Genomic DNA, 11,729 nt, shown 5'->3' with positions numbered 1-11,729 from the left:
TCCAACCTTGCCGCCAGCAACTTCGCCAATAACCTGGTATCCACCTTTAATAGGGATCTGCACCGATGCGTAACACACTCCGCCGGGTCCTTCTCCTTTTTCAACAGCAGGGAAGGGACGGACAGTCCTCGGGGATACATGCTCGAAGGTTCAAGTTGAAATCTGCTGATACGTATGATGCCGGGGAGGGCACTGAACCTAGCGACGGAGGTTTTTACATGGGAATTTGTGACGGATCCTTATGGGGATCAAAGTGCGGTGATGCAAATGGACACTAATGCAATATGGATGCTAACCGTGAAGGAGCTCGTAAACTGAAGCTATTTGGTTCTGGTGAGTTAATGCTGAAGGGAGCCGGAATCTGTGGGTGGAGGTGCGGTATTTTGATGTGCAACTAACGCCCAGGGGATTCTGACCTTGGATGTGTGGGAAGGGGGAACAATCCTCAGGCCAATCATGTCATAATGGCGGTCAGACCTCGATCGAGCATTGATTCGGAGTGGTGATGTATTTCTGAGGCTGTGTTCTAATCCTGGGGGTGGGGATGGGGCGATGCTGTGGGAACCCAACCACGCGATGCTTGATCGCGAATATGACCCAATACGGAATAGGGAGGTACTCCTGGAGGTAATCAGTCTGCAAGATCTGTCTTCCAAGCCGGAGTTCCAGTTTGAATTTTGAAAGTCTGTGATCACATGACCGAAACGTTGACCCTGGCAATGTGTGTTATTTCCTCTGGGGTGCCTGATGCTAGATGTGGCGGGTGGCAGGGTGGTAATCTGTACCTGGTAGGGCTTTGGTTCGGGTCCGGGTGGAGTTATTTAGGATCATCGGAATTACGAACAGGCGTAGTCGAAATTGGTCCACCTTTCGTTCTTGATCATTTAACTCTTACACAATTTTGACCAGCATGACCAGTTCTCTGCATGAATATTTCTCTCATGAATAAACATAAATCTATCGGTTTCTGAATGGAACATGCTCAGGCATTGATCTTGCGCAAGCTTATCAGTAGAGAGCTCTAACAATCCAACACCTTTGTGAGACGAAGTTCTCCTGATCCATGTTAGAAATCTCCTAAAACTTTATTCTGATGCTTTTCACATTTTGCCTTATCTTAACTGTCCGATGAGGCACCTCATTAACATCTACTTCGTGAAGCCGTGTAGGAATTTTGAAGGCTCGATGAGATAATACACTCATTCTTAGACGCATCTCATACACTCTCAGTTTCCTCAAAACCTGCTGTAATACAAAGCGGCCATCCTCGCCAGTGAATCCACGGTGCATTCCCATCAGTGTTAAATAGAGTCGTCTTGAGGTAAGGAAGCCTAACTGTACAAATATCTTCAGTTGCGTCCTCACCAATCCACAATTCAACTTATGAAAGACCTGTTCATAGAAGATTTTTCCGCCTGGTCCAATTAGCGTCAAGCCTCATTGAAACCTCCTCACCTACCAATACTGTGCCGTTACCAAAACTGACTTTCCCACATTCAATTCCTACATCCAACTCATCTATGTAGCTTGTGAGAAGCTGTGGCTGAAGCACTGATCAATAATATGCTAAAGGAAGAAATGGCTGTGACTCCGTTCATGACTCTGGATATGCCTGTTAACCACTTCTCAATAAATTGCAGCATGTTATGCCCAATTCGTGTGTTCTGACGCTATTTCCCAGCAGCAGGTGTGAGACATTATTTAAAAGGTTTTTTAAAATCCAAAAGCGCCACTTCCTCAATTTCTGCTTTTACCTGGGCTATTTGAGTAGAGAAATGTAGGTGTTTTACTGCAGTTATTCAGGGACCCAAGGAGGCCACACCCGGAAAACTGTCTGTAGTTTTGCTATCCTTATCTGAGGAAGGATATTCTTGCTTTGGAGGGAGTGTCGCGAGGATTTACCAGAATGAGGTAAGGGATGGCGGGAGAACGATTGCGTCCGTTAGGAGTATGTTAATTGGAGTTTAGAAGAGTGAGAGGTTATCTCATAGAAAGGTGTAAAATGTGAACTGGGTTAGACAGAGTAGACTCAGAAACAGTGTTCCAGATAGTGGGGGAGGTCAGAACGAGGGATCATGGTTTAAAGATAGGGGTTTTTAGGACTGAGGTGAGGATACATTTCTTCATACATTGGGTGGTGACTCTGTGGAATTTAGAACCACAGAACGTAGTTTAGGCGAAAACGCTGTCTGATATCAAGAAGTGATTATATATAGCAATGGATGCTAAAGGATCAAGTGATAGGGGGAAGGCGGGATCAGAGTATTGAACTTGATCAGCCACAATTATAATGAATTGCGGAGCAGACTCGAAGGGCCGAATGGACTAATCCCTGTTTCTATTTTCTGTGTGACTAAGTGTGTATGTAAAATAACATCCGCAAAAAGTTCCAACAGGTTTTTCAAACATGATTTCCCTTTCATACAGCCATGATGGTTCGATACAATAATATAATTATTTTCGTCTTCTTCACCAACACGTGTTTTCTAGGAGATACAAAGTATTTCCCTCCGACTGCCTGCAGAACAATATACCTCCATTTCTCAGTCTTCTCTCTAAATCATCATTCAATATGGGGTTGAGTTTGACAGTTCCCATCGTGTAATTTGAAACTTTAACACTTCCACTTAGACCCTTGACGACACACACTCCCCTCCACCTCCCCATTTTGATCCTGAAATCCTCTCCTTGCAGCCCGTTTCAGTCAATGAGAATATGTGATTTTAATTCTTCTAAATATATCCCTTCTTTCTCTTACAGTTAATTTATTGGGAATTATCGTCCTGTGCCGGGGAAAGTGTGGTCTCTCGTCCTGCACAACACGCTATCTGGTGGCCATGGCAACGGCGGATCTTCTGCTCATTATCGCTGACGTCATACTGAATCAGATCAATTATTATTATTTCCCATTGTGTTTTTTGCATCTCACCGTTGTGTGCAGTGCTCAGAGTGTCCTGGTATGTGCAGCCAGAGACTGCTCTGTCTGGTTCACTGTCACTTTCTCCTTTGATAGATTTGTGGCTATCTGCTGCCAGAAACTGAGAACAAACTATTGCACAGGCAAAACTGCGGTTGTGGTTCTAACGACAACGGGCATCCTTCTCTATTTAAAAAACATCCCCTGGTACTTCACATTTGAACCTTATGTAATAATAAACAATGTCCCGTGGCTCTGTAATACAAAGGTAAACACTTTAACTGATCCCACATGGCTGGGATTTAGCTGGTTTGAAAAGGTTCTAACACCGTTGCTCCCATTCGCTTTAGTTCTGCTGCTCAACGCTCTGACGGTCCGATATATTTTAGTGACAAGCCGAATCCGTCAAGGTCTGAGGGGCAAGAGTAACGAACAGAATAGCAGTGACCCGGAAATGGAGAGTAGAAGGAAGTCTATTATTTTACTCCTCGCAATATCAGGCAGCTTCATACTTTTGTGGTTGGTAAATGTTGGAAATTTTCTTTATTCTAAGATTAGAGGAATAGTTAATTCCACGGAGTTCGAAGTTGTTGTTCATTATGTCGGATGGATGCTGCGGAATTTAAATTGCTGCACAAATACATTTATTTATGTGTTGACTCAGTCTAAGTTCAGAGAGCAGCTCAAGCAGGCACTGAAATCCACGGTAATATCAACTGTTCAGTTGGTGAATAAACTGACAGCTGTATCAAACAGTTAACTGAATCAGCAGTATCAACCAATAACAGTTAAAGTGCGGTGACCGACAGCAGTGAATCCAATTGGAGAAATTAACATTTGGTCAGAGAGCCGCTTTATCTACTCCCCGGATTCACGCGGAAATGGTCAGTTACATTCGCCAGTCGTAGAGCTTTGCCTCTTGACTGACCAATGCCATTTCCATGCAAGGAGCTTCAAATTTCAACCTACAAACATCTCAGTCAGTCATTAATCTTGCGATATGACTGCAAGCTGCAGTCACCAACAAGCTCGTCCTACCCGTTGGCTGACAGCGCTTCAGCCGATCCGTGAACTTTGTCTGGTGAATGACAACCATTCCATCCAATCAGATGATAGGGATCAATGGGACTGAAGGTCTAGTTCCGAAATGTGGTTACGTTACAATGTTCGCTCGGAAAGTTAGTTGTGAAGAGAGTAGAACGGGAGTGAGGACGGTTAAGTGAGTGGAGAAAAATCTAGCAAGTGTCCTATTTATGGACAATTTTACTGGAAGAATTGCAATAAAGCATATCCTACAAATAGAAAGAAATTTCGGAGCGTAGATGTTGAGATAGATCTGGTTGAATGTGAGTTTAGCGAAAGTTTACGAGAGTAGTACGAAAGATTAGCATGTTCTGTTTAGGTAAGTGTGGACAGAGTTAAGAAACTGAGAGGTTATTTGATCGGAAACGTAAATATTCCAAGGCGTCTTGATGGGATAGATGTGGAGAGCATATTATTGCTTGTAGCAGAATATAGAACTCCATAACATTTTAGACAGTGATGGGGAAGTTTCATTTTTCTCTCAGAGGGTAGTGATTCATTGGAACTCTCTCCCTCAGCAGACACTGGGTCTTTGGAGATTTTAAAGTAAGAGGTACATAGCTTCAAAATCAACAAAGGGGTGAAACTCCAAGGTAGGTGGGAGTTAAACTCAATCAGCCATTACATTTCTGATTAGCGGAGTTGGTTCTCGGGACTCAATGTGCAACACTGCTCTTAATTCTTATATTTACATGATCCTATATTATTCTGTTCAGGCAGCTTCACTTTATCAAAGACAACGCGTTAAGCAACCAGAAAAACCCACGTGTTGATATTTAGTGGCCGCAGTCAATGAGACAAGCCAACCCTCTCTGTTGTCTCAGCATTAGGCCCAGCTCGGACTGATACCTTATCCAACACATTTCAATGTTATCGAGGCAACCATGGCGTTTTGCAATGATTGTTCTTTTATCTAAACCGAGATCTCCGACAATCCAAGAATGCCTTAATACTAAAAATGACTCTTCAAGCTCTGGGGAACAGTAGAACATTCTGTCAACAGCATCGACGCCTTTTCCCCGCACATATTCACAAGCGATTCAGCTGTTCGCTGAGGACAGTTAAAATTTATTGACCAACCATAATGTGCTCTGGTGTTCAAAATCCGTAGATTCACAACATCCCAGCGGCATGATGTCATGCCACTTGTTGGTGGTTTGAGGAAGGACTTGGGCGCTGAGAAAACGACATACAATTATAGTTGTGGAACTCTAGTTCTGTCTTGCCAATTATAGCGGCAATGCATGGGAAACATTCAGATGGTGAGAGTACAGTGTCCCTGGAAAGAGAAGTAATGGACGTGCAGTGCTCGTACGCAACTTGAGGCAGGTCTAGCCATCGTATCTGCGGTAGCTCTCTGAATGAGTCATTCACTTGCTGATAATGTCCCGCCTTCTGCTCATTCTCTCTCAATAAATGCCTGTCAAACGCCCTTTAAAATGGTTGATATCAATCTTCATTTGGACCATTCTCAAGCGATGCTCTTCCGTGCTTCATCACTCACTTACTTGCATTGGGAACGGTTATTTCACTGTGTGAAATACAGGTTTCGCGGATGTAACGCTTCCTTCTTTTCAAATTTGCTGCCAGGTTATGTTATCTCTATCGACCTTCCACAAAGAGGAACATTTTCCCCTTACCTTTTCTATACAGCCTTCTCATGGCTTTCAATACTTTTTTTTGTTCAAATCTCCGTGCTTTCTCTGAAAGGAAAACACTCCAGCTTCTCCAGCCGTACATCTGAACTGAACTGTCTGATTTCTGGAACCGTGGCGAGCAATATGTTCGGCACCCGCCTTCATATCATGCCTCATGAGACGACATGTAGCACAGTGGAGGGGCGGTACGGTAGCACAGCGGTTAGCACTGGGGCTTCATGGCACCAGGGTCCCAGGTTCGATTCCCGGCTTCGTTCACTGTCTGTGCGGAGTCTGCATGTGCTCCCCGTGTCTGCGTATGTTTCTTCCGGGTGCTCCGGTTTCCATCCACATTCCAAAGATGTGGATTGACCATGCTAAAATGCCGTTAGTGTCCAAATAGATTAGATGGCGTTACTGGGTTATGGGATAGTGTAGAGTTGTGGGTTTAAGTAGGATTAAGTCGGGTGGTCTTTCCAACGGCAGATGGAGACTCGATAGATCAAATGTCCTCCTTCTGCACTGTAAGTTCTATGATTCTGTGATTCTCAGCTGCGACCCCCACTGTACACCTGCGAGGGCGAACCTGTGTCCTGGAGAAGTTAAACATTATTGTCTTGCTCTTTTGTTCCACGTTCTTATTAATAAAGCTTAATGTGCGGTATTCTTTACTAACCTGTACTCCCCCATTTAATGAATTATCCACGTATGCACTTCGGTATTTCTTTTCCTCAGTTCTCTTTATAATTGTACACCAAATTCGCTATTGGCCCTCTATTTCTTTGCTGCAAAAATGGATGAATTCTCAGTTTGCTTGAACCCTTCATTAGACATTGCCCGTCACATTACAACACATTGTAACAACTTGAGTATGTCCGAAATAACCGTTCAAAATGCATCCAAGTTGTTACTGCACTACCAGGACATTCAGAACGACATGTTATTATCTCCTCAAGAAGAATATTCAAGCCTGACAATAACTGGAAATAGCCGCAATTTAAACTAAATAAAATGTCTGGAATTAAAAGTCTAAAGGTGATCATGAAACCATTGCCGATTGTCAGAAAAACCAGCTGGTTAGGGAAGGAAATCTGCCGTCCTTATCCGATCTGGCCTACATGTGGCTCCAGACCAACAGCAATGTAGTTGACTCTTAACTGCCCCGTCAAGGGCAATTAGGGATGGGCAATAAATGCTGGCACAGCCTGCGATGCCCACCTCCCATGACAGATTATAAAAAAGGACAAGGGAAGAAATAGCTGGGGACTTAACAGATATCTTCACATCCTCTTTGACCACAGGCGAGGTTCCAGAGGAGTGGAGAATAGCCAATGATGATCACTTGTTTAAGAAAGAAAGCAGGGATAATCCAACAAATTATTGCCGGTGAGGCTGACATCCGAGGTGAGGCGCTTTTGGAAAAGATATTGAAGGACAGGATATATCCACATTTGGACTAGTTAGTGACCGGCAGGTTTGTACGGGAAGGTCAGGTCTCATCAACTTGATTGAGTTTTTTGAAGAGGTGACAAAATAAATTAAATGAGGGCTGTGAGTGTAGCTTATATGGACTTTAATAAGGTATTTAACAAGGTCCCTTATGGCAGACTGGTACAAAAACTAAAATCACATGGGATTGGGGGTGGGATGGCTAGCTGGTACAGAACTGGATTGGTTATAGAAGACAGAGGGTAGCGGTGGAAGGGTGTTTTTCAGACTGGAGATCTGTAACTAGTGGTGTTCCGCAGGGATCAGAACTGGGACCGATTGTTTGTAGTATATATAAATGATCTGAAGGAAAATATGGGTGGTCTGATTAGTAAGTATGCGGATGACACGAAGGTTGGTGGAGTTGCTGATAGTGCCGAGGATTGTCAGAGGATGCAATAGGATATAGATAGATTGGAGAATTGGGAACAGAAATGGCAGATGCAGTTTATCATAGAATTTCATAGATTATCATAGAATTTACAGTGCAGAACGAGGCCATTCGACCCAGCGAATCTGCCCCGGCTCTTGGAAAGAGCACCCTACCCAAGGCCAACACCTCCACCCTATCCCCATAACCCAGGAACCCCACCCAACACTAAGGGCAATTTTGGACACTAAGGGCAATTTATCATGGCCAATCCACCTGACCTGCCCATCTTTGGACTGTGGGAGGAAACCGGAGCACCCGGAGGAAACCCACGCACACACGGGGAGGATGTGCAGACTCCGCACAGACAGTGACCCAAGCTGGAATCGAACCTGGGACCCTGCAGCTGTGAAGCAATTGTGCTATCCACAATGCTACCGTGCTGCCCGAAACCAGACAAATGCGAGGTGATGCATTTTGGAGGATCAAATGTAGGTACAAATTATACTGTAAATGGCAGAATCCTCAGGAACATTAATACACAGATGGATCTGGGCACGCAGGTCCACAGTTCCCTAAAAGTGCCAACACAGGTGGGCAAGGTGATAAAGAAGACATATGGCATGCTTGCCTTCATCAGCCGGCGCATTGAGTATTGCGTGCAGTTCTGGTCACCGCATTATCAGAAGGACGTGGACGATTTGGAGAGAGTGCAAAGAAGGTTCACCAGGATGTTGCTTGGTCTGGCGGGTTGGCTATGAGGAGAGGTTGAATAAACTAGGATTGTTTTCACTGGAAAGACGGAGGCTGAGGTGAGACCTGATAGAGGTGGGCAGAATTCTGAGAGGCACAGACAGGGTGGACAGTCAGAGGCTTTTCCAAGTCTGGAAGTGTCAATTACAAGGGGGCACAGGTTCAAGGTAAGAGGGGGAAAGTTTAAGGGAGATGTGTGGGTAAGTTTTTCAAACAGCGATTGGTGGGTGACTGTAACGCGCTGCCAGAGGATGTAGTGGAAGCAGCACATTAGCAACATTTAAGAGGTACCTGGATGGATCCATGAAAAGGGGGGAAATAGAGGGATACGGACCGAGTAAGGGCAGAAGGTTTTGTTTTTTAGTTAGGGCATCATGACCGGCAAAGGCTTGGAGTGCCGAAGGGCCTGTTCCTGTGTTGTACTTTTCTTTGCTTTTTAATGTGGATTGGCCATTATAAATTACCTCTTACTTAGAAAACAAAAGAATTGGGTACTTTAAATCTATTTCAAAGAAAATAGAATGTCCGTCCCCATAATAAATCAAATAATAGTGTTTTGTGCTTAAACAAAGGAGATTACAATGGGATGAGGGAACAGCTAGCTAAGGTAGACTGGGAGCAAAGACTTTATGGTGAAACAGTTGAGGAACAGTGGAGAACCTTCCAAGCGATTTTTCACAGTGCCCAGCAGAGGTTTACACCAACAAAAGTGAAGAACGGTAGAAAGAGGGAAAATCGACCGGGGATATCGAAGGAAATAAGGAAGAGTATCGAATTGAAAGAAAAAGCATACAAAGTGGCAAAGATCAGTGGGAGAATAGAGGACTGGGAAATCTTTAGGGGGCAACAGAAAGCTACTAAAAAAGCTATAAAGAAGAGAAAGATAGATTATGAGAGTAAACTTGCTCAGAATATAAAAACAGACAGTAAAAGTTTCTACAAATATATACAACAAAAAGAGTGGCAAATGAAATATTGGTCCTTGAGAGGCTGAGAAGGGAGATTTAATCATGGGAGATGAGGAAATGGCTGAGGAACTGAAGAGGTTCTTTGGCTCGGTCTTCACAGTGGAAGACACAAATAACATGCCTGTGGCTGATGGAAATAAGGCTGTGACAAGTAAGGACATTGAGAGGATTGTTATCACTAAGGAGGTAGTGATGGGAGGTGGTGATTGTTATCACTAAGGAGGTAGTAATGGGGCAAAAGGTAGACAAGTTTCCCGGCCCTGATGGAATGCATCCCAGAGTGCTAAAAGAGATCGAACATAGAACGAAGAAAAATACAGCTCAGAACAGGCCCTTCGGCCCACGATGTTGTGCCGAACTTTTGTCCTAGATTAAGAACAAATTAATCTACACCCCCTCATTCTAGCATAATCCATGTACCTATCCAATAGCCGCTTGGAGGTCCCTAATGTTTCCGACTCAACAAACTCAACAGGCAGTCCATTCCATGCCCCCACTACTCTCTGGGTAAAGAACCTATCTCTGACATGCCACCTATATCTTCCACCATTCACCCTGAATTTATGTCCCCTTGTAATGGTTTGTTCCACCCGGGGTAAAAGCCTCTGACTGTCTACTCTATCTATTCACCTGATCATCTTATAAACCTCTATCAAGTCGCCCCTCATCCTTCTCCGTTCTAATGAGAAAAGGCCTCGCACACTCAAACTTTCCTCGTAAGATCTACTCTCCATTCCAGGTAACATCCTGGTAAATCTTCTTTGCACCTTTTCCAAAGCTTCCACATCCTTCCTAAAATGAGGTGACCAGAACTGTATACACTACTCCAAATGTGGCCTTACCAAAGTTTTGTACAGCTGCATCATCACCTCACGGCTCTTAAATTCAATCCCTCTGTTAATGAACGCGAGCACACCATAGGCCTTCTTCACAGCTCTATCCACTTGAGTGGAAACTTTCAAAGATGTATGAACATAGACCCCAAGATCTCTCTGCTCCTCCACATTGCCAAGAACTCTACCGTTAACCCTGTATTCCGCATTCATATTTGTCCTTCCAAAATGGACAACCTCACACTTTTCAGGGTTAAACTCCATCTGCCATTTCTCAGCCCAGCTCTGCATCCTATCTATGCCTCTTTGCAGCCGACAACAGCCCTCCTTACTATCCACAACTCCACCAATCTTCGTATCGTCTGCAAATTTACTGACCAACCTTCAACTCCCTCATCCAAGTCATTAATGAAAATCACAAACAGCAGAGGACCCAGAACTGATCACGTTTGTACGACACTGGTAACTGGGATCCAGGCTGAATATTTGCCATCCACCACCACTCTGTGACTTCTATCGGTTAGCCAGTTCGTTATCCAACTGGCCAAATTTCCCACTATCCCATGCCTCCTTACTTTCTGCAGAAGCCTACCATGGGGAACCTTATCAAATGCCTTACTAAAATCCATGTACACTACATCCACTGCTTTACCCTCATCCACATGCTTGGTCACCTCCTCAAAGAATTCAATAAGATTTGTAAGGCAAGACCTACCCCTCACAAATCCGTGCTGACTATCCCTAATCAAGCAGTGTCTTTCCAGATGCTCAGAAATCCTATCCTTCAGTACCCTTTCCATTACGTTGCCTCTCCAATCCCCTGGCACCACCCCTGTTGACAGTGAGGACGAAAAGATAATTGCCAACGACTCTGCAATTTCATCTCTTGCTTCCCATAGAATCCTTGGATATATCCCGTCAGGCCCGGGGGACTTGTCTATCCTCAAGTTTTTCAAAATGCCCAACACATCTTCCTTCCTAACAAGTATTTCCTCGAGCTTACCAGTCTGTTTCACACTGTCCTCTCCAACAATATCGCCCCTCTCATTTGTAAATACAGAAGAAAAGTACTCGTTCAAGACCTCTCCAATCTCTTCAGACTCAATACACAATCTCCCGCTACTGTCCTTGATCGGACCTACCCTCGCTCTAGTCATTCTCATATTTCTCACATATGTGTAAAAGGCCTTGGGGGTTTCCTTGATCCTACCCGCCAAAGATTGTTCATGCCCTCTCTTAGCTCTCCTAATCCCTTTCTTCAGTTCCCTCCTGGCTATCTTGTATCCCTCCAATGCCCTGTCTGAACCTTGTTTCCTCAGCCTTACACAAGTTTTCTTTTTCCTCTTAACAAGACATTCAACCTCTCTTGTCAACCATGGTTCCCTCACTCGACCATCTCTTCCCTGCCTGACAGGGACATGCAAATCAAGGACACGTAGTACCTGTTCCTTGAACAAGTTCCACATTTCACTTGTGTCCTTCCCTGACAGCCTATGTTCCCAACTTATGCACTTCAATTCTTGTCTGACAACATCGTATTTACCCTTCCCCCAATTGTAAACCTTGCCCTGTTGCACGCACCTATCCCTCTCCATTACTAAAGTGAAAGTCACAGAATTGTGGTCACTATCTCCAAAATGCTCCCCCACTAACAAATCTTTCACATGCCCTGGCTCATTA

General features: G+C 44.3%; 1 protein-coding gene across 1 annotated transcript; it reads left to right on the top strand.

The window, feature by feature from the left end:
• The first annotated feature begins 284 nt into the window (after positions 1 to 284).
• On the top strand, positions 285 to 3,677 carry LOC140399664 (probable G-protein coupled receptor 139). Its single transcript, XM_072489208.1, has 2 exons — positions 285 to 333; positions 2,761 to 3,677. Exons 1-2 carry the CDS (start codon positions 285 to 287, stop codon positions 3,675 to 3,677), a joined length of 966 nt encoding a protein of 321 aa, XP_072345309.1.
• The last annotated feature ends 8,052 nt before the right edge of the window (positions 3,678 to 11,729 follow it).

Source organism: Scyliorhinus torazame, chromosome 23, assembly GCF_047496885.1.
Source record: "Scyliorhinus torazame isolate Kashiwa2021f chromosome 23, sScyTor2.1, whole genome shotgun sequence".
Classification (NCBI taxonomy): Eukaryota; Metazoa; Chordata; class Chondrichthyes; order Carcharhiniformes; family Scyliorhinidae; genus Scyliorhinus; species Scyliorhinus torazame.
This window is presented reverse-complemented; position numbering and strand designations above follow the sequence as displayed.